The 24,071-nt window shown below is 38.7% G+C and overlaps 1 protein-coding gene across 6 annotated transcripts in view; it reads left to right on the top strand.

The window, feature by feature from the left end:
• The window catches only part of PPARGC1A (PPARG coactivator 1 alpha), a 670,945-nt gene that overhangs the window by 626,900 nt on the left and 19,974 nt on the right, over nucleotides 1-24,071 (top strand). For all 6 annotated transcript variants that reach the window (XM_057547094.1, XM_007187629.3, XM_007187632.2 and 3 more), the window contains 8 exons: nucleotides 3,327-3,521; nucleotides 5,099-5,221; nucleotides 6,098-6,302; nucleotides 10,450-10,495; nucleotides 10,605-10,678; nucleotides 22,141-23,056; nucleotides 23,616-23,720; nucleotides 23,875-23,995. In XM_057547094.1, the coding sequence (XP_057403077.1) occupies nucleotides 3,327-3,521; nucleotides 5,099-5,221; nucleotides 6,098-6,302; nucleotides 10,450-10,495; nucleotides 10,605-10,678; nucleotides 22,141-23,056; nucleotides 23,616-23,720; nucleotides 23,875-23,995 (1,785 nt within the window). The remainder of the gene's footprint in view (nucleotides 1-3,326; nucleotides 3,522-5,098; nucleotides 5,222-6,097; nucleotides 6,303-10,449; nucleotides 10,496-10,604; nucleotides 10,679-22,140; nucleotides 23,057-23,615; nucleotides 23,721-23,874; nucleotides 23,996-24,071) is intronic.

Consider the following 24,071-nt stretch of genomic DNA (forward strand, 5'->3'; position numbering starts at 1 on the left):
AGCCTGCCCCTCCTCCATCCCCCTTCCCCTCCCCCTCCCCCTCCCTCCTTCCCCCCCCCCCCCCCACAATGCCAGTCTTCCATTCCACAAACCCTCCCCTCCCATGGTGGTTTCAGGAGAGAGGAGACTTTAAATAGTTGGTGGTTTAATCAAGCCTTGTAAATTAATTATGACATTATCAAGCTCCAGTATTTCTGCCATTGTATTTGGTGTACACTCACCCAGGCTTATTAAAGGAACTGAAGAAAACTAGTTAATTTAAGTGTTCTTTGTCATTTTGACTTGATTAGAATTATCGTCGTTTGTTTACACTAGGGATAGAACTAAGACACTATTGTATTATGTGACTGAAAGCAAATAGGGGCTTGTAGTATTGCTGGGAAGCCAAACGCAAAATTTAAATTGGAGTAAACAAAATTACTCATTTACTGGTAAACATGCTTAACTATTTTTCCTGAGCTCTTTTTGAACTTCAGTGAAGTAAGCCTTTCTGAAAACTGGGATACCTGGAAAAAATGTCCAACTTATTGAAAGTGCTTGTGCGTGTGCTTGTGCGTGTGTGTGTGTGTGTGTGTGTGTGTGTGTAAGCATGCATGTGTGTGCTTGAGTCATTTTCAAAGATTATATTTATTAGGCAATATGGGGATACTTATATTAGTGTAAATCTGATTTTGAGATTTTGAGATGATTTTGAAATGATTTAAAATAATATATATTTCATTTAAATATATATTATTTTAAGATGATTTAAAACAATATATATTTCATTTAAATATAACTTTTATTCAGAATAGTTTAATAACCTGAATTTGGTTTTTGGTACATGGGAGAATCGAAATCAAAATTAAAAGGGAGAGATTGGCATCTTTGGATACCAGATTATGATCCTCTGCAGAAAATAGGAGCAAATTATTTCAGTATCTTTATTATTAAGGTTACATGGACAGAGTCCAGAAGAGTTGAGGGTGAGGGGGATGCTCAATAAAGTCTTATTATTGAATTGAGCAATTTGGATTTTAAAGGATTGACCAATTTATGGAAGGAAGTGGTGCAATTTTGAAGTTAACATTTCACACCTTTTTTTTTTTTTTAAAGATTTCCTTGTGCCCTTTTATCTTTCTTTCTTTCTTTCTTTTTTATTTATTTATGGCCGTGTTGTGTCTTCGTTTCTGTGCGAGGGCTTTCTCTAGCTGTGGCAAGCGGGGGCCACTCTTCATCGCGGTGCGCGGGCCTCTCACTATCGCGGCCTCTCTTGTTGCGGAGCACAGGCTCCAGACGCACAGGCTCAGCAATTGTGGCTCACGGGCCTAGTTGCTCCGCGGCATGTGGGATCTTCCCAGACCAGGGCTCGAACCCGTGTCCCCTGCATTGGCAGGCGGATTCTCAACCACTGCGCCACCAGGGAAGCCCCCTTTCACACCTTCTGATTAGGGTTTACCACCTACACTAGAGTCTAAAAACTCCTAGAATTGTTACTCCACACTGTGTGCCTCAAACCACTTGACTCACAAGGTCAAGTACAGGGCCATTAGGGAGATGGAAACAAATGTTAAAAGTGCCAAATAAAGTCTACCATGAGTATCTATGGCTCTTCTTGCTTTCTTAAACCCAAAACAGAAAGACGTTCATAGTTTTCCTCCTGGATGGAGAATCATCAGTAAGAAGGGAAAGCAATTTTTATGTGAAAATAGAATGTATACGTGATAAACGCCTGCCTAATTTCTCTAGTAATACAATTTGATTTTCTGATTAGCTGTCTTATTCTGTGATTCTTGTAATTTTGTCAGGTCAATTAACTGGAGTTCAGTGCTAGAGAGAAAGGAAGTGTGGCACTGCTGACTTCGTTAGATGTCAGCAGCTTAGGTGTATTTTGTAATAGGATCTGCGTGGGATAATTTAGCTGATATTGTTAATGTCATAGCGTACAGAACTTAAAAAAATGACTTATGAAGTAGGTCAGATTGGACAACATGAAGTGCTAAAAGAAGGAAAAGAAAGTGATCTACACAACATATATTTTAGGTAAAAAAATGCAGATCAATGAATTATTCAGCAAGTAATCAATGACTGTCTATACTGTATGCCCCGCATTGGCACTGGTTGCCCAGGTACATAAGAATATAGCACATTGACCTATAGACAAGGGGTATAAGCTCCAGTTTGGAAGATCTTGAGTTTTTTTTACAGAGTGCTGAAATAAATGAATATTCTCTTTTATAATACATTGTTTACAGATTCTTTCCTTCCCCTGGTGGGTTCTCAGAGGGGCAGAGTTTTGTCTTGTTTCTCCTTGTGTCTCCAACACTTAGCATGGCCCTGACATACAGTAGGTGTTCAAAAATATTTGTGCAATGAATAACTGAAGATGAGCTTTCCAAGGATGTGTTGGTGGAAATGAGTGTGGCAGGTGGGAAAATGAGTTAAACCATGTTTGGAAGAGCCCCTGTTAGAGGCGACGTTGCCCTAGAAAGTACCCCTGGTCACAAGAAATGAATGCATTCAAGAGATGTTACAAAGTAAGGCTCTACTTAATGACTGGCCAGGTACAGAGAACTCAAGGTGGTTCCAGAGTTTAGGGTCTGAAGAATTGTTATCCAAACCCAGAAAGTCAAGAGAAACAGCAAGTTTTTTGGTTTTGGTTTTGGTTTTTTGGGTTTTTTTCCACGAAAGGTCCTCAGTTTGGATTCTGAGATAAGGGAGCTCTTATCAGGTAGAAATGTCCAGTAGGCAGTTATAGATTTATGGCTAAAGTTGGGAGAGATGTCAGGGAGAGAAATAAATGTCTGTGGAGTGTTCAGAGATGAGATTATAATTGAAACCATGGAAGTGTATAGTTTTTCTTGGTATAGTTTCAGTTTGTGGTGGTGTTCAAACAGAGGGTTATCTAAACATTTTGGTGGGTATGCTGTACAGGAGATTGAAACACTATATCTGATGATGCAATAGATGATAATTAAAATGCTCTCAAGCCCTGAGATTCTCTAAATCTTCTCTTTTAGTTAAGGAAACAAGACATAAATATACGGAAAATGACTGTGAACAAGACAGAATCGTATTTAGCAGTGTTAACACCGACACAATAAATAGCTAAACTGGACAGCTCAACAATCAGAGATTGGTACACTAAAGGTATTAATTGATTGCGTGATTCAGACCAAAAAGGATTTGGAATTTAAGGAAGACGTGATCTTGTGTTCTGGCACGGACGTTCCAAATTTCATGTATCGCGTATTCATTTGGGTAAACATATTCAGTCTATGCTGATTAATAGATTACTCATCTCCCAATGTGAACTAACTCATGACTTCTTTTATTGTTTTTTGCAGAAGATAGATGAGGAGAATGAGGCAAACTTGCTAGCAGTCCTCACAGAGACACTGGACAGTCTCCCTGTGGATGAAGACGGATTGCCCTCATTTGATGCACTGACAGATGGAGATGTGACCACCGAGAATGAGGCCAGTCCTTCCTCCATGCCTGATGGCACCCCTCCGCCTCAGGAGACAGAAGAGCCGTCTCTAGTAAGAACCCTTCCTACTGTTTAACAGGAATTGGAGTTGCCTCTGGCTACCCGCTGCGTGGGTATGATGTAGTAACAATAAGGTTTGGAGTTTTCATTTAGACTGATGCCAAAATAATCCCCAAGCACACTCAGAGTTGCAAATTCTGTGTTCTGTGTTGAAAAATGTTGATAATACAGTCTTCATGTGGTCTCACTGCAGTTTTTTAAAACTACCTTTTGTAGGTTTTTATATCTTTTAGTATTATTGATGTTTATGGTTAGAAACTTAGAAAATGTAGACAACTAAAAAGAATAGACAAAAAGTTCACCTGTAATTTCAAATAATCTCTAGTGTCAAAAATTATCGAAATCTCTTGTTTTAAGATATATCATGAACATGTTCATGAATTTTAAATAGACACATAATTTTGAATGGTTGCATAGTATTTTATTGTTTGGAGATGAACTAATTTATTAAGCAATCCCTTATGGTGGGGATATTTAGTCCTTTTCCTATTTTTTTTCACCATCATAAATTGTATGATAATTGACATATTTGTAGTTTTATTCTCATGCATATTATTTTAGAAATAGAAGGTAGATCAAAGAGTATGCAGTATTTCAAGGCTTTGGATCCATAATTCTTATGAAGACTGGAAAATAATAGCACATTTGCCACCTAAGTTACCTAAATTTATGGTAGGCAATGAAGAGTAGATTTATTGGCAATGAAGAGTGAATTTTCTTTTCAGTGCAGTACTCGACCAGGATTTTATTAGTTCTAAGACACAGTTTACCTTCTCAGCTATGGTAGCCATTTGTCATTTGCCATAAATCTGATGTAAAAGCATGCAATGTAAATTATGGAATGCCATCCTGCAAACTTTAATAGTGTGCTTTGGCCTGCCATTTAGGTGTTGTTTCTCTCCCGTCTCTAAGTTTCTATATGTTAAAAGCATTCCATGTAAACCTGTGGAGACCCTACTTATATGCCTTTCCATTTCGAGATTTCTGGTTTAGAGGAGAATATCTCATAAGCAATGGTAACATATGTATTCCCCAGTTTTTCCATGTGCCAGTGTCATTGGCTTTGCTGCCTAAGACTCTGATTTCTTTTTTTTTTTTTTAATTAATTAATTAATTTATCTTTGGCTGTGTTGGGTCTTCGTTTCTGTGCGAGGGCTTTCTCTAGTTGCGGCGAGTGGGGGCCACTCTTCATCGCGGTGCGCGGGCCTCTCACTATCGCGGCCTCTCCTGTTGCGGAGCACAGGCTCCAGACGCGCAGGCTCAGGAGTTGTGGCTCACGGGCCTAGTTGCTCCGCGGCATGTGGGATCTTCCCAGAACAGGGCTCGAACCCGTGTCCCCTGCATTGGCAGGGCGGATTCTCAACCACTGCGCCACCAGGGAAGCCCCTTTTTCTTACTTTCTAAAAATGTTTCCTTAGTGCTATTGTGCTAAGGTGTGCTATGATTAGAGTGAATTCATTTTTGTAATTAAAATTAATTAATTTTAAGTTTAAAATTTCAACAGCTTATTCTAATGCTGAAAAGATGCCTAACGTTTCTTGCTTTCTCTCTTCCTTGATATGTTTCTAGCTTAAGAAGCTCTTACTGGCACCAGCCAACACTCAGCTAAGTTATAATGAATGCAGTGGCCTCAGTACCCACAACCATGCAAACCATAATCACAGGATCAGAACAAACCCTGCAGTTGTTAAGGTACAAATGTAAAGTTTTTTTTTAATACAGGAGGGGAAGTCACAAGGGACTTTGGCTTAAAGCTATAAAATAAACAATAGGTTTCTATGTGTTAATTTAGCTGGAATCCTGCAGCGGGCTTCCTAATGGTGAAACAGATTATGAAATGGGTTTCCAAAAGCAATACTCTACCTATTTTAAACTAGGAAGAGTTCATCAACGCTTTGTCTTTGGACGATTGAAATGAAAGTTCTACTGTCTGTTACTTCTTGCCTACTTTATTAATACACGCAGCAACGTGGGCTACAATACAATTTGCTGATAGTCTGGTATCATCTATGAGTGACTTTAGGATGCTGGATTGCCATTTTACCAGCTGTCTAACCTGAGAAAGATTGCTCTGGAATCACCACAAAAGATCTATCTCTGCCATTAATTGCATGGAATGCTGGCAATGACATAATTCGGTTAGCGGGCTGTATTAAACAATGTTTGTCTTGCCATTCACTGTGAGTGAAAACGGAGCGTTAAGGGGTACTTAAGAGAATTGTGAATACTGGGCTCCGGCAATCAGTGGCAAATTAAGGTTTAAACCGGCTTTTTTTTTTTTTTTTTTTTTATTCACAGTAAAGGCGCTGTAGGGTCTTGTTAGTTACATGTTGCTGAGTAGGAACATTGAAATGTAGGAGAAATGAAATAAAAAGCTGCATAAATGTCATTTAGGAATTTTAAATGTAATTTTCTTTCCTTGTTCTGCAAACAATTATTCACAGCTCATAGATCTAGTACACTTAGACTGAACACTTCATTGAAAATCTCATCTCTTCAGAAAACCTATATCCATTCTGATAAGGTTCAGTTCACCAATTTTAGCTTTCTTTATGCCTTGCTTTTAAGACCGAGAATTCATGGAGCAATAAAGCGAAGAGCATTTGTCAACAGCAAAAGCCACAAAGACGTCCCTGCTCGGAGCTTCTCAAGTATCTGACCACAAATGATGACCCTCCTCACACCAAACCCACAGAGAACCGGAACAGCAGCAGAGACAAATGCACCTCCAAAAAGAAGGCCCACACACAATCTCAGTCGCAACATTTACAAGGTAGGCTGTGGACCCAAACACAAGCTGCGGGTGAGGGCGCAGAGGGCAGGGCAAGCCTGCACTGGGCTGAGGAGACCCAAACTTCGGGCTTCTGTTCCATCGGTGTCTCTCTTGAAGGAGAACTCAGCACTTTATGATAGCTGGGGGAAAAAAAATCCTTCCTTGGACACAGGTTGAACATATCCTATTTAGCTGAGATACAGCCTAATTCACAGTCACCAGAAGGCACCTGAAATGTTAGCGGAGTGGGGAGCCAGGTGTGGTGCAGAGGGAATTGCAACGTCAGATGAGGTTTGTAGGAACCTCTGAATTGCTGAAACAACTGAAGCTCTGAGCAAGCCGGGCTAGCCAATTCATGAAAGAGCTTTTATTTTTTCCCTTCCAATAATGGAAAAAAAAAAATGAGGCACTGTTGATTTGCTTGCTGTCTATCCCTTATGAAATAGTAAATAGTATTTACGCAGTCTCTCATTTATGATGCGCATTCTTCTTTTTTCTAGACTACATGGTATACTCACAAATTTTATTTTGTAAATAAGGATTTGGAAATTCCTGGATATTTAAAAAATTTGCTTTCTATTTAAAAAATATAAGCTTATATTGCACTAAACATCTGGGGTGATTTTTATTGTCCCCATACGTTACTAGAAGGCTGATACTCCTGAGGCAGATCAGGGTGATTTGGGGAAAATCTCTGTTAGCAAAGATACATTTTCTTTCTTTCTTTCTTTTCTTTCTTTCTTTCTTTCTTTCCTCCTTTCTTTCTTTCTTTCTTTCTTTCTTTCTTCTTTCTTTCTTTCCTTCTTTCTTTCTTTCTTTCTTTTTCTTTCTTTCTTCCCTCCTTTCTTTCTTTGTCTTCCTTCAAAATATTCTAATTGTAGAGGCCCAACGAGAGCCTGTAGAAAGTTGCCGTTGCTTTAAAATATTTAACTTCCACGTCATCTGTACCTCTGACTTTGTAGTGGAAGTAGACACATTCTAAAATAGCAGTTATAAACATCCACCTCTTTTTTTTTTCCCTTTTGTTTCCCCAATTCCCCTTCCAGCTGCAGAGTGGTAGCCCCTGATCCCTGTTTTGAACCATGATTATTTCATACAGGTATGCTGTTGCTGCTGCTTTTAATACGTCTTTTCTTCTCCAGTGTTTTGAATTTCCCTCTCTCATCCCTACTTCACCATAAACCTGGGATTTTCATATTCCTTTAATATTTTTAATTGGCTCTCAATTAGATTTTCCCTGGTGGATATCTCAAAATCACTGTCCATCCCTTTCTGTCCATTCAAGGAAATATATTTATCAAAATGGGCCACAAAAAAAAAAAAAAAAAAAAAAAAAAAATGGGCCACAGTCTCTCTTTGCTGCCCCCTGACTGGCCTCTCACATGCATGTGCTGGAACAGTTTTCTCAGTGCAGAACCAGACGTGCTGTGGGATTCTAGTGGGTGACCTGAAATGAAGAATTCACTGGGCTACTCCCCGCGGGGTCCTGGTCATATGTTCATTTTCTGGAGCTGAATCTGAAGCCCCAAACTTGCTGGAACCCTGTAGTCAGTGAACCTAGTCCAGCAACACATGTTTTAAAGTGGGGGGTTTTTTGTCTTTTTTTAAAATTTTACTTGGTCCTTTTGGATTTCGAGGGTTTATTAATTTTGTCAATCCATGTACCACTAAATATTATTGTAATCTGTTACAAACCATGGCAGTGAAGAACTAAATTGGCCTGTGAAAGACATATACTTTAGATAAAACCTGCTGTATGTAGGGTTTTTTTTTTTTTAAGGTATATATCTGTGGTGAGGCATCAAAAGTATATCCCAGAATAGAACAAAGCTTGATAAACAACAACAACCAAAAAAAAAAAAAAATTCCTGTAGTTACTAGAGGTCTAAAAGAAAATAAACATGCAAACATGGCTGGCTGTTAATAACCAACAGGAAATAAATGCTGGGTTTCAGGGATTATTTAAATTATTATTCAAAATTTTAATGTAGAAAATATATGAACAATTAGAGACAATTAACTAAGAGGATTTTCTGAGGTTGCCTTATTGAACATAATGTCATTTTTTTGTACGGAACTTCACGTGTACTCTCTGTACCATTGTAGGGTCCAGTTCTTTTCACTTCCCTAGGATAATGGTCTGGACTTGGGCGATTGTATGGTCCCATTTATTCATTTATTGATTCATTTACTAATGCAGTCATTCATCAAAGATATCATGATCTTCATGAAAAAGATTCATTCCTGTCCTCAAGGATCTTAGAGTCTCTGGTCTACCAGTCATTGCAACAGTGTGGATTAAACTTCCAGTAAACCAAATCAAAGCTCCTCTAGTGGTAGTTTTTGTGAGCGTGGGCTTATTTTGGGATTAGATTCTGGATTCGCTTTGAAGCTGTACCCTTCCTGTGGCCCTCATTTCCTGTTTGCATTTTGTCCCACGAAATATGACCACTGCCTGTTCCTTTCCTTCCATTGCCACAGGCCTTACTTTTACCCAACTATCAGAATTTGGGGGATCTTCCTTTAAGCATTCCAGATAGGCTACCCTACACCTTGAAAACTGGAATTTCAGTGACTGATTTTCAATGTACATTATTGTGTGACATCGCACATATTCATAACTGGTGATATTTTGTATAGAACCTTTATGTGTTATCTTAATTATTAGTTGAGCACCATAGAAGTTGGTAAAGTTCCTTCATAAGTGTGTTCTTTTTGAAAGGCTCATTATGTCAGACATATTAAAAAGTTAATGTCAAATCAGTTCATTTATTGGTATATCTGAAAAAGCCAATCAATCAATGTACCTAATTTGCACAAGACAGCATGAGCTTCGTATTTCTGGATGCACATTGGATAGAAGATAAACCATACAATTGTTTAAAAACGAAATCTAAATCTACAAATTAAATGCTATGTAAATACTACTTGTATATGTAAATGCTATTTGTCCAAGTAAAGTACCTAATTTCAACCTAATTTGGACATAAATAGTATTTTCACATTTCAAAGGGCCTTAATTACTGGTGTTGATTAATTTCCTTTAATATCTATTGAACGCAATTCCTTTTGATAATAGGGGAAAGAAAACATATTCAGGGCCCGACTCTGCCAGTAACTAGTTTTATGGCCCTGGAAATATCATGCAGCATCTTAGGTCTCAGGTTTTTCATCCATAAAATAAGAAAGTTTATTCTAAAGACCTTTTTGGTTTCAAGTCCATGATTTTCATTACATAAATGACTACCTCTTGACCTTTTGAAAGTAGTTATTTTAATGAGAAAAAGTTGACAAAATCTACATACATATAAAAATATCTTTATAGATAAGCATATATATACATAATATGTGGACGTATATCCCAAGTACATTTCTCATCATGTTTTCCCCTCCTTCTGTTCAAAAGACAAGACTGCCAAGGAGAAGCAATTGAAATTTTGGAGTGAGAAGATTCTTACTCCACCCTTCATAACTGGGAAATGCCTCCTGTAGGAGGGTAAGATTTAGGAAGCAGAAAAAGAAGTAGATGAGCTCTCTTTGCAAGTCTATAGGTCTCTCAACTGATAAACAGTAGTCTTCCTTTAGTTGTCTATCAGATTTGGGGATCTGAAGGCCTTTTAAACTATCTGGGTCAGTGTCCACAATTTGCCATAATCTCTCACTTAATTGTCAGTGAATAGAATAGTTCTTGAGTGAGCTTTGGCCTCATAGAGATAACCTATTCTCAGGGCTAGACATAAAATTATACATTTTAGGAGAAAAATCAACTGAATATTCATAACGTTCTGTCGTCTTGTAGTTACTCTGCTGTTTTCTTGCCTAAACAAACCGTGTACTATATTCCAAATTAAAATAGAAAACATTATTTCTCTCTGATGGTCTGATGCAAATTTTGTATCCTTAACAGGGATGCTACATTTTGGGGAAAATTCTGTTTTCGTATGTGTTTTCAAATGATAGTTTACTGATGCAAATGTTGTTTGGAATTTGTTTTAGCATAATGGATTGTTGTCTGAGTTTGATCCAATATTCAGGGACTTCCTTACTTTAGTTTTCCGGTTTCCAGTTTCCAACTTGACTTGTAGAAAGAAAACAAATCTGAAAAACTCTCAATATTTCATAATTAGTTTCCTTTTTTTTCCTTTAGCCAAACCAACAACTTTATCTCTTCCTCTGACCCCAGAGTCACCAAAGTAAGTATTATGAAATGTAACCATTTTCAGAAAGGGAAGGGGGTTCTAATACATTTGGCTACAGCAACTCCATTTCAGTTTGTTTTTATAAATGTGCCATATCTTCCAGTGACCCCAAGGGTTCCCCATTTGAGAACAAGACTATTGAACGAACCTTAAGTGTGGAACTCTCTGGAACTGCAGGTAAGCCTTACATTTCACTTGGATCTTTTTGTGTGGGTGAGTCTGTATGTGAAATATATATTAGCGTATATTCTCTATGGGATTAATGAAATTCACAAAGAGTACAAACAACATGGGATAAGAAGTTATCTATAAATATTTTCAGTTGTTTATTTTTTTAAGAGGAGACGTTTATCGTGTGTCACACCTGGGCCAGACCCTCTGATATATATCATTGATTTGGATCCACAAATAAACCTATTTCCAATTAAGACACTAAAACTTGAGTAGGAGGAGAAATTAACATTTATTGGTCTTCCACTCAATAGATACGCCAAGCGTATAAGTGGTTTTAGCTAATTTCATAATGACCTCATGAAGATGGTGGTAGTATTTTTCATTTTTAAGATGAGAAAATAAGGTTCAGAGATGTTAAGTAACTTGCCCAAGATTGCAGAGCTAGAAAGCAAAGCGCAAAGGTTTGAACTCAGGTTTACTAATTATCAATACTTCACTTGAAATATTTTCTTACTCTCCATTGTACTCAACAGTGTAATGCTCTCCTATATATATTACCATTTTTATATCTTTCCAGTAAAGGACAAAAATGAAAATATGTCCATTCACCAAAACAAAATGTTCTTATATACTTTAAACAAGAGCAATTTCCTTCACCGTTTGGACTTCTTAGTTTATCTGGCCAGTCTTACTTCACATTCTGAAGAGGAAGAAGCTTTAAAAACTTGAACTAACCCCTGAGAAACTTACAAATCCAAAGAGTTCCTAGGCAGACTTCTGAGTTGGCTGCAAATGGTACCTTTGCAGTAAGTGCTTAGGTTTAGGCACTTGAACCCCACCAGAAAGTGAATCTGAGGATGTCTGTACAAGAAGTTCCTAGGCTCTGGCCATTGCTGATAAGGGTGAAGGAACAGAAAGTTAAACAAATGCTTTCAGCCAGAACTATGGTGCCTACACACACCGTGGTCATTGTTACTAAGTTTAATTTCACCCTTTGAGTTTGCTAAATTACCTCCTTATGAAAGGTCTATTGCATGATTGCATGATTTGGTCACCAGTAGAGCAGTTAATTTCATGGTATTTATATATATTTTATGTGTGTGTCTGCAAGTATAAATATATCGTTATATAATAATACATGTACACACATGTATTCACATATAAAGAATGTATATAACATCATTTCTTAAATAAATTACAATTACACATGTGATTATAAGTAACTTGTGTGTGCGTCTATTATGTGCAGTAGAGGCCTTCTTGTCTGACCAATGAGTGAGTATTTGGTGGTTTTATCTAAAAAGTTGATTGAAGTATACACAGTTTAATCATTTCACTTTTGCTTAAAACATACGAATTATACATTCAAATATAAAATTTTTGGTATAAGACAGAGAGACCTTTGCACTGAACTTAAATGTACTAACTAGGGATCCATTCATCTTTCTGGCACAAACTTCACTAATAATGCATCATAGATGGTATTCACGTTTCGTTTCTTGCTTTTTGAAGGAAAATAATTAAGGGTATTTGTGTGGTAGTCTGAGTGCAGAATCATTCTAGGTTTTTATGATTTTTTAATATAAATCATAATCAGAATTCCTTATGTTTTCCCATACCATCCACCTACAACTAATTTGACAGCCCTTCCTTTAGTAACATACCTTTATCGGGTCTTTTAATAGAAAAAACTTTTCTTACTAATATTTTCTTACTAATATTCATTCAGTTACATAATATTTTATTATCTGACATAATTGCAGTCACCAGTACAATGGACATTAACGGATTTGGGAAAATACATTTCCTTGGCTATAGTAACAACCAGCTGAAAGGAATCCATTAACTAGGAGTGTTCAGGATGCTGTAGGTGTAAGTTGCTTTGGTTTAGAGAGGATTGAGAAAGCTTCCACTGTATATACCAATACCAAGCTTTCCATTAAAGAAACATTTTTTAATTTTTCTCTGATTATAAATAATATAAGCTTACTATAAAAGATGTCCAAAATACAAACTAGTGGAAAAATTGTGTATAGTTCTAAATTGTTTTCTATGGATATTTTTACATCTGTGATCATTTTGTATATACATAATTTTGCATTCTGATTTTTCAGTTAACATTTTAATAAGGAAGTTTTATATTATCACAGACCCTTTATTATCAGGCTTTTCTTAGTGTGCTGTATAACATTAGTTTGAGTAGGTACATGTATCAAAATGTATCAAAATTTAATTATACTTTTATTGTTACACATTTAAGTTGTTTTAAAGTGTTACCATTTTGAAATAGCATGCAGTGGAAATCTTTGTTCATAAATTGTTTAAATCTTATTTTTCTCAAAATAAACTACTAGTAGTTATTAACATGAATATAAGGATATAAATATCTTTGGGGCTTCTGATACATATTACCCCATTGCTTTCCAAAAGAGGTGTTTCCACTTATAGTCCTATTATCACTATGTGGATATATTTGCTTTATTACATCCTTGCTAGCATTGGGTATCTTCGTTTTTAAAACATTTTGCTCATTTATGTGTATAACATTTCATTTAAATTGCATTCCTTTTACTCATGAGATTATGGTGTTACAAAAAAGCACTTACTTTTATTTTCTTCTTGTCAGAAGTTTTATTATTTATCTTACTGACCTAATTTTAAATATTTTAGTTATACATTTGAAAGGTTAGTAGGCTACACTGTTGAGAATTTATAGAAGATACTTTAAAAAAATACTTAGCATCCTAAAAATATATACAGTGGATTTATTTCTGTTGGTGAACCAGAATTCATCTTACTAGTTTAAACCCCTTTTTCTTAGTGCTTTGAAAGAGTATTGAGTACAATGGAAATCAATTTACCAACATATATAACATATATAATACCTGCTCTATGCTTGCAACACAGTAGGTCTTGGGGAATATATATCAAGCATAAGACATAGAGACTAATCCATGCAAAGCATGGACTATTGTACTTGGCTCATAGTAGGTGCTAAATAAATGTTCTTGTTTTTAAGATGTGGGCTTATAGTCAGTTGGGAAAGTAACACATATTGTCCAAGTAGCATGAAGGGAAAATATCACTTACTGTTTATAATGTTTTGCTACTTTCTAAAGAAGGTGGGCTCAGAGGTTGGTTTTTCATTTGTTGAGCATGGTGGTAATGAGTGCAGATACAAATTACACAAGCTGATGTATGGCCAAATTGCATTACATGCAAGAAGGGAATTCTAGCTACAGGAAAATCAAGGGATGAAGAAGAACTTGGAGGCTGTAGAAGGCGGCTAGAAGGAGACGTTTGAAACCTGCTCGGAGGATGGTGTAGGGAGGAGGAGATTGGGGGAGAAGAGGGTTTTTTTTTTTTGATAGAGCTATTGTGTGTTTGAAGTGCTAGACAATGTGTAATGTTCATGACCTCCATCCCCACTAAACATGTTCAGTAAAATTTGTTGTGTAGTAGCGTTTGGAGGATATGACAAACACTGATTGTGCCTCAAGAGAATCACCAAAGGGAGAAAATAAGCTTTCAAAGGGAACCCTGTAACATGGCTTCAAGTTAAATACCATGATTGTGCAAAAGATTGAAAAGAATTGTAGAGACAGTTCAGGACTGAAGGAAGCATTAAGGCAATACCATTAGGCAGTGAGTGACAGAGTTGATCTGTGGAAAGGAGTTTGGAGGAAATTGAGCGCTCCACTGACTTGGGGTGCCTTAAGGGAGAAAAATATTTGCATCTGATTTTTAAGTGTGTGGGTGGAAAGGAGAGGAGATATTGATGGAGCAGAAGATACTGTATTGTAAATTGAAACATAAAATTGCCAGTATTCAACATTTTTGACATACCAAAAAAATTGGCAGTTTCGTGTGATACTACCTGAACTAAGATACTTGAAAAGCTGCAAATCTCCAAATGAAAGTAGTCTATGATGATTTTTTAAAAAACAGACAGCACAGTTTAGTGAAGTTGTGCAAAACCTTGGCTCTGATATTGAACAAAGCCAAGTTTAAATTCTGGATCTACCCCCATCTAGCTGTAAGGCCTTTGGTCAATCTAATTAAATTCTGTAAGACTCAGGAAGCTTATGTATCAAATGAAGCTGATCACAGTACCTGCATCTCATTGAGGCACTGTGAGGATTAAATGAGATAAAACATGAAAAAAGCTTAGTCCAGTGACAGCATATGTGTTCAATAACTATTAGCTATTTAATTACTAATTCTACATTAAATTCATTTCTGGAGGTCATTGTACCTTCCAGCTCATCTTTTCAACTTTTGACTACCTTTTACCTGTTTCCTTTTATTGGCCTTAATACTATCTCCTCTTTGGCACTCTCCTATATGAACTCTCCTATATGAAGTTATGTATTCTTTTTTGTGGCAAAATTCCCCTAATTCCCCATGAAACTGAACATATACTGCTTTTGGTGTGGGGCTGGGATTTACCAAATCAAGGTAGAAAAATCTCCTCTTGGGCATTCATTCTCTCAACAACAGGTACTTCTGCTGTCACTACAAATCCTAGAGGCCAGACATTCACTAATAGGCACTTCACTTGTATTATTTCTGGACTCTCTGTCCATTTAATTGTGAAGGAAAAAGCTGTATGTTGATTCTAGGTCTGTGGTGGACCCTGGGTTCAAAGCAAGTCTGTCTGACTAGAGATTATGTCTCTTCCCCAAAGCCTGAATTTTAAAGATAGTAGTGGACATCTGTTATGTTAAATAGGTTTTATTTCACTTGCCAAGCGTCATTGGTTGGTATTGGCTGCCAGAAGCATTGTGTTGAGAAGGATGCTAAGGCCAAGTCTGTACTCAGTGGGAATGTCATGATCAGTTAGTAATGTCTGCCCATGATCAGTTAGTAATGTCTGCCGTCGGTGCAGCAGAGAGGGGTGGACAGGGTGTGGACAGCATGCAGGTTGTTGATTTGTTGATCCTTGGTATACATGCTGAACGCCTTTGGTCGCAACAGAGGACATGGATCAAGCTGTTGCCCCGGACTTTCTGGTGTCTTCTTATTTAATTTTACAAATTTTAGTGAAATTTTCCAAACATTTAAGTGAAAATGTAAAGAGTCAACAACATTCTAAGACCTCAAGAATAATCCCTCTGCCCCATCTGCAGAGTCTTTGGGAAACAGGAGGGATGAGATAGGAAGTTTGTTTTATTAGGTATCACCAGCTGGTCTGACTTTGTGATTGTCCTAAACTAGCTCATTTTGGCTGATAAAAAAAAAAAATGCTTCTCTTTTACAGGTGTAAAAACTAATTTGATTTCAAAATAGCTGTTAGTAAAGCAAGATGAGAGAAAAGAGAATGCTCTTTTGGCAGAAGGCATTTAAATCTATTGCATATGGAGATGTTCAGAGTGCTAGACTCTTTGCTTCTGAAATGGGAATGGCAAAGCAATGTCATCTCAACAAGGTGATGGTTTTAACCACAGGACATGAAGGAATTTGATTAGGAACCAAAGTGAATGACCCCCAAACTTTTATTTATATATATTTATACATGTACATACATATATATGTATATGTTTGTGTATATATATATATATATATATATATATATATACACACACACACACGTATATGTATATATAAACGTTTTATTTTTATTACTGTAAAAGTAATAAGAATAAATATAACTATTTTAGAACTAATTAGGAAAATAAGAACAAAATCATCAGCACCCTCATCACCCTAACTCACGAGGTCTTAGCAATGTTTTCCTCCATCAATATGTATATTTTCCCCATGGTTTTCATGATGGTGGATTTGGTTTAAATCGGCAGTTATTCAAATTACACTTCAGTAGACTTGCACTTAAAATACCCCGCTCATTAACCCATCAATGAGTAATTTCTTATTCTTTTATGTGGAGTCTTATATTGTCATTTTTGGACTTCCCACTTAAAAGCTGATTTTGCTGGATGGTATATTGACAAACAGCATAAATTTGCTATACCCTTTTGCTATATACATCTTTTGTATGTGACTTATCCGTGGGGAAATAGACCAAAGCAAAATAGGAACAGTAGCTGGTACTTTTAAAAGAAAGCCACAGCGACAGAGAACTAGAAAGTGATTTTGACAGGTCATATAATCCATTCCTGTGGCTGAAGAAGCCAAGAAAGGGAGACCCAACAAATTCTCTTTACAGCCCATTCCAGTGTTTTGCAACTCTTCCTGACAGGAATTTCTTCCATATTTCATATCCCTCATTTTCTATTTTTAATCTCATTCTTCTTGACTCAGTGTCTGAAAAGCACCTCAGTTTTCTTTTCTGGAAATGGCACTATCCAATGTCTTTCAAGCCAAGGATAGCAAAGCAATTTTCTCTCCCATATCAACTTCAGGGGTTTGGTGGGAGACACCTGGAAAGCCAGACTCCTCCGTCCCCGACCCGGACCCCTCTCCTGCCCCAGCTCTGTGGGAAAGTGCCCGAGGGCCAATGAATAGCAACTTCATGTTCCATGAGCAAGAGTTGGGGCATTAGACACATGTCATAGGAATGTTTTGAAGCTTTTCTGTGAGTTTGTTCCCCAGTTCTCAGGTCTGATACAGGAAATCCTTAAAAAGCAGGAAAGGCGGGGGCTCCATCAGTCAGAGGGGACATGCCAGCCTGGGTACCAGAGCGAGGTGTGGGAGGCCCTTCTGTGTCAGGGGTTAACACTTTGGTTGCTGGCTTTTGTGGAGATCCAGTGAGTCCTGGGGAAGTTAGGGGTGAAGAGAGAGCACTGGAGGAGCTTTTATCAACAAAATATTTTAACAATTATAGCAGTAACAGTTCATACTGATTGAGTATCAGTCCTTCCTATGCTCCCTTGACACCCACTCCAAGTTCTTGAGGCCAAAAATATGTGAGTAGAACTCAAGTCAGTCTCCTCTCTTTGCCCAGTCCTCCTTCTTTGGTGTGTTTTTAAGCAAATTAGAAAATCACCTTCTCGATGTCTTTCCTTGAGAAATCTTTGAATTGGCATGTGATGTAAGAAAAATCCCACTGTCAAACTCCAAAGCGAGTCACAGATTTAGCAGGAGGTTGTGTGAAATGTAAACTGTAAAACTGTGTAAACTATTAAAAAAGATCTTCCTGAAGTCATTGGCTGGATAGTGGAGCACAGAATACAGAGCAGAGGACTTGCCATTTATCAGTCATTCAATTAAACACACCAACCCAAAAGAGGACTCCTCAAAGGAAATCGTTTTATAGCACATAATGAAACACAAAACCAAACCAAACTTGTCTCTGACTTTTTTTTTTTTTTAGAGGGCTGTTTAAAAAGATAACTGGAGAGTGTGGGAGAGTGTGTACCACTTCCCCCAGATTTGCTGTGCAGAAGTGCAGAAGTGTGAGTGATGTAGAGGTACTTGTTTATTATAGAGCACATTTCAATGCAGTAATCATAAATATTGCTAAGGTTGTGCTCCGTTGAAATATGACCTACATACTCTTGATTGTTTGTGTTACGTGATTTGTCTGACACCCATTACATTCTGGGTAATAGCAGCCATTTGTTGCTCTGCACAGCAGGCTCTTCTGACAAAAGAAAATAGGCAGCAATAAAAAAGCTATAGTCTGAATTACATTCTGCACAGTGCTGCACTGCTGAGAGTTTGTGCAAGTGTGTTAACAATGTTCTGAACTGCCTCTTGTCAGCCTTCAGCCTGTAATGGCCATCTGTCCTCACATAAATCTGTCAAAACCTGCTAAGTTCAAGAGAGAGCATGGAATATACCTTGTACTGTCAACACCAAAATGTACACATTCCCCAGAAAATCAACACACAGGAAATAATCCGGAGGTTATGGGAGGCATTAGCCCGGTTGATTTAGGCTTGTGGGCTGAAATTGAGAGTCCGGCAATTAGTGGGAAGATGACAAAGGTAGTGGCGTTGAGGAATTGAGTACTGACTGCCCTTCTACCGCAGGGGAAAACATTCTGGGTGGAGGAGATGGGGTTAGAGAAATCTAATTAGTTCAGGTGCAGCAAAGGGTTCCCTGTCCCGGGCACAACTCCTAAAAGCTGGACATCACGTTAAAAGAAAAAAAAAAAATGCTTCTTACACTTTTGTTTTGCTTTGTTTTGTTTTACTCTGGATCTCAACCCTATCTGGAAATAGATTTTCAATGAGGCACTGGTGACACGCAGTCTCATGATCCTTAAGATGTCTCAGTCTTGCTCTGGGGTATTCTCCTCAGATTAAAGAAGTTTCAGTAGACAGTCAAAAGGTTAGGGAATGATCTGAATTATTTTTCCCTGCCCACCGACTCACTAATCCTAAAATAACTTCCATCTACTAAGCGAGTATTATTTATTTGTTTTAATGAGCAGGGCCGTCCGAAATTTATAGCCCTGGTATTTTCACTCACAGGGTATACCTGGTTATCTCAGGGTGTTTCTGTAAGTTTTAAGCAGATACACAAGAAAATCTGTACTTACTGCAGATTTTAAAGAATGATCTCTTTATGAAGTCCTGGGGGCTGAATCCCTGAAATGCCAGCATTTGGGGGAATATTCAGCGCAGAGTAGGTGCTGAGTGAAAGTCTGTTTGATTGCCACAGGCCGTCTAAAATGAAAAGGAAGTAAAAGGCTTTGTTTTTAACACCAAGAAACTCTAATCATGTGTTAGCGCTCCCAAGAGCAACTTGAGAATCGGTTATTTAAGCGATAATGAGCTTAGGTACTAGGACAAGGGTTTCAAATGTTCAAGACGAAAAAGAATTTCTATATTTAAAATCCCTAGATAGCTGAGCTATTTTTAGAACTAGTCTCTCTTTAATAGTGGCCTAATTTGGTGTTTCTGAAGTTTAGGGTTTCTTTTTATAAGTCTAGAATGTCAGTCAAAATATATCTACCTGAGATCAAGGCAGGGTGCCACACAGACGCGACGGGACACTGGCTCTCCATAAGTGGTCTATGCACCGTGTCATTAAAAATATTTGACCAGCTTCCCAAGTGATCCTCGGGCCACTGAAATGGGACACCTACTAGTAAAGGAGGATCTAGAAAAATAAAAACGAGTGAAACATTTTGCAAAAGCCCAAGCAATATTCCACTGAGAGCTCCTCATCTGTCTGGAGAGACGAGATATAATTCACATTCAAAAAGAGATAAGCGTGAAAATATAGCAATATCTGGTAAATGAGTGATTCTGGCAGTAAATTATTGGAAAAGTAAAAATTACCCCCATTCAGAGTATCATGAAAAGATTTATGAAGTTGTATTTGAGGATGTTGAATGTCATTTCCCCCAATTCAAGGGCTATCTCATTTGGAATATTTGACTGTTATGTACTCTGCAAAGAGAGATTATTCATCATTATTTCTTTGAGCATCTTAGCTTCCTGTGAGAAATATTTGAGATCTTGTCATTTCTTTGCTGGGAATTGGTATCTTTAAATTTGTTGTAGCAGTAATTGAAGGTAGCATGTGGTAGAAATCAGTGTGTATGAATGGGGCAGTGCAAAGGGTAGAGGAAACAAGCAGAGAGAGAGACAGACAAACAGAAAGCTAGACAGGGAAAGGAAGAGGAGAAGGAGATGGAGGGGGAATGGAAGGAATAGGAGGAGATGGAGGAGGGGAAGGAGGGGGAGGAGGAGAGAAAACTGGCCATAAAGGAATTCCTTAGATTGAGTAAAAGATATACTTGTCTATGAAAGAGGGAACACAAGGAGAGTGAACTTCAGTGACATGGATGATTCATTCAGTAACGTCACCTCCCTATTATCTTCAAGCAGAGAATGGGGGGCAGGTGTACAGTAGGCTGCTGATAAAGGGAAGCTTTTCTGAGACTCAGCTGTGTCACGAAGGGAGAGCAGCGTCTCCTTCTCTTTGTGTTTGCATTTCCCTGTCTTTCTGAACTTTTCTGGGATAGATTTCCAAAGTCAAACCTCTTTGTGTTTTTGTACGTTTCCTTCCCTCCTTTAGGGAGAATTAGCTACGTATAATAAAAATTGCCAAATATTGGTGCAAAATATTTCATTTTAAGGAAAATATTAATTTCTTCTATCTCTTTATTGTAAAGTAGGGGAGAGAGGCAGTGTCTTCCTGTTCATACCAAAACGTCATGTAGCTTTCTGTGCCCTACTTGGTTATGTGTGTGTATATGTGTGTGTGTGTGTGTATATATATATATATATATATATATACTTCTATTTTCCAGCAAGGTAGAATTTTCCTTGAAGCATGCAGTCGCCTTAAGTCTAAGCCCAGGCTTCTTGTGGACTTAAGTTCTTTTTTGCTGAATAGCGTCCTCCCATCCTCCTAAATAAAAAGTGTATTGTAAACTAAAATGTTCCCTTGTAAGCATAAAGTCATTTGAACTCCAGCCTGCCCTTCTTCAAAGTTCCGTCGACTCTGGAGCCTTGCCACAATTCTTCTTCCTTGGCATAAAGGGCTGAGGAGGACTTAGGGGTGAAACTGAACAGAGGTAACCAGCCTTCACACACTCTCCCACAGTGACTTGTGATGGAATTTTCTGCCCTCTGTAGAAAAGCACAAAAGGCAACAACTGACAGATTTCCCCTCTTCTTCCTTTCTTTTTTTTTTCATTTTTTTCAATTAGTTAGTTGCTGAAGCTTGGATTCGTTTCAATCCTTCAGCCTCGTAACACGCCCTGATGTGGTGCTCCAAGTAAAATGGTCCACTGTCACTGCAATATTTAGTGTTACTGTTCACTTAGGTTTCTGTTGCAGAACCATATTTTAGACAGAATGTATTAGTTATGCTTACAAGAATGTACTATACCTACATTAGCCATGGTTTACAAAGTTAATGAACTGTGGAGACAAAGAATCATTGCCGTCAGGTTGTAGAGTTGTCTGGTGCCCTGCATTAGCCGGCTGCATTTTACTGAACTTACTTTGATGTTGCCAATGTCATTCCCACCCTCTTCCCCCCCAGTTGCTGTCATCCCATCTTTTCTTTTCTTGTCTTTTTTTTTTTTTTTTAAAGTTGCCTAATTCTTTGGCTCCATGGGTAGATATCCTTGACTTTACAAAAATTCCTGATCTACATGCATCCTCCCCAGCGTTCTTTGCAGACAAATGCCACCAAAGGTCTTCTATGATTTCCCTGTGTCCCACCGTGTTAATTTTCCACAACTCAGACTGTGAGAAGCTCCTGTAAACCTGAGCTTTGGTAATGCCTGGTGGTGACGTGGTCATGTTTCCTGGGAAGCAGGATCTGTTAACATTGGCGTTTGAAATACAAAATATCATGGCTTTCACCACAGCCTCATATTGTAGGTCCATCTTTTCTTGGTGACAGAGGCTTCGGGGGACAGGGTCACTTTTTCTGGTCTTATCATGAATTTAGTTTCCTTCCTTTTCACTGAGTTTTAACTATTGTCTGAAATCTTGGAAAAGTTAGGAGAACATATCCTGACATTTAACAACATATCTCTGTCTCTTTTCTTTCTCTCTCTCCCCTCCCCTTTTTTTTTTCTTTTATTATCTTAGGCCTAACTCCACCCACAACTCCTCCTCATAAAGCCAACCAAGATAACCCTTTTAGGGCTTCTCTAAAGCTGAAGCCCTCTTGCAAGACCGTGGTACCTCCGCCATCAAAGAAGGCCCGGTACAGTGAGTCTTCTGGTATCCAAGACAATAACTCCACCAGGAAAGGGCCCGAGCAGTCTGAGTTGTACTCACAGCTCAGCAAGACCTCCGTGCTCACCAGTGGACACGAGGAAAGGAAGGCCAAGCGGCCCAGTCTGCGGCTGTTTGGTGACCATGACTATTGTCAGTCAATTAATTCCAAAACGGAAATACTCATTAATATATCACAGGAGCTCCACGACTCCAGACAACTAGAATATAAAGATGCCTCCTCCCACTGGCAGGGGCAGATGCGCTCTTCCACAGATTCAGACCAGTGCTACCTGAGAGAGGCCTCGGAGGTGAGCAGGCAGGTCTCTCCCGGCAGCACCAGAAAACAGCTCCAAGACCAGGAAATCCGAGCTGAGCTGAACAAGCACTTCGGTCATCCCAGTCAAGCTGTTTTTGACGACGAAGCAGACAAGACCAGTGAACTGAGGGACAGTGATTTCAGTGATGAACAATTCTCCAAACTACCTATGTTTATAAATTCAGGACTAGCCATGGACGGCCTGTTTGATGACAGCGAGGATGAAAGTGATAAACTGAAGTCCCCTTGGGATGGCACGCAGTCCTATTCATTGTTCCATGTGTCGCCTTCTTGTTCTTCTTTTAACTCTCCGTGTAGAGATTCCATGTCACCACCCAAATCCTTATTTTCTCAAAGACCCCAAAGGATGCGCTCTCGTTCAAGGTCCTTTTCTCGACATAGGTCGTGTTCTCGATCACCATATTCCAGGTCAAGATCAAGGTCCCCAGGCAGTAGATCCTCTTCAAGGTAAACCTTGTCAAAACCCACCCAAAGCCTAAGGCGTTCCCAGGAAGTGAAAAAAAAACAAAGGCAAAAAACGCATTCAAAACCCACAGGCAGCCCCGCCCCTCACCATCCATTCCCAGTGCGACAGGAACTAAGGAGATTGTCGTTACCCATACATTCCTCCCCATCTTCTCTTAAATCTGTCATTCTTGAGCCCAGTGCCTTGAGCTAGTCAGATCAGAGAGAGCAATTTGTAAGAAACTTGCTCATCTAACTTTTTCCATTACCTGGAGAGCTGCCTTGTGCCAGGATAGGTGAGATCCATGCAAGATAAAGCTGACAGTGTACCAGGCCGGCGTTCGGCATTCACATCAATAAGAGACGCTGCAAGAGAACACGTCACTCCAGACCTCTAAGCTGACTAGACGATCACAAACTGTCACTGGGAAATCTCACAAGTAGCTGGGAACTGAAAGCCGGTTTATGTAATGCGGAATTCCAGGGGCTGTTCAGTCATGCCGATGAACTGGGGTTCACCGGCAGTTGCAAATGCCCTTTTGTTTTTCCTCCTCTCTCCCAGATCTTGCTACTACTATGAGTCAGGCCACTGCAGACACCGCGCGCACCGAAATTCTCCCCTGTGCGCGAGATCACGTTCAAGATCGCCCTACGGCCGGCGGCCCAGGTAATGATACACATCCTTGACCCTCCGCGCCTCTCATCTCCTCCCGTAGATGACAAGATGTTTTCTAAAACCCTCCCCCCCCCCCCCAATTTCTGATTAATTTTGCTCATGCGATTGGAGGTGGTTGCCTTAATGATGAAGTTCTGTTTCTCAGGTATGACAGCTACGAGGAGTATCAGCACGAGAGGCTGAAGAGGGAAGAATACCGCAGAGAGTCTGAAAAGCGGGAGTCTGAAAGGGCCAAACAGAGAGAGAGGCAAAGGCAGAAGGCAATTGTAAGCAGCTGGGAGCTTACTTTCATTTTACAGGAGGGTTTCTTTTCTTTTCCTGTCTTTTCTGTTCCGGGGGGTG

Source organism: Balaenoptera acutorostrata, chromosome 5, assembly GCF_949987535.1.
Source record: "Balaenoptera acutorostrata chromosome 5, mBalAcu1.1, whole genome shotgun sequence".
Classification (NCBI taxonomy): Eukaryota; Metazoa; Chordata; class Mammalia; order Artiodactyla; family Balaenopteridae; genus Balaenoptera; species Balaenoptera acutorostrata.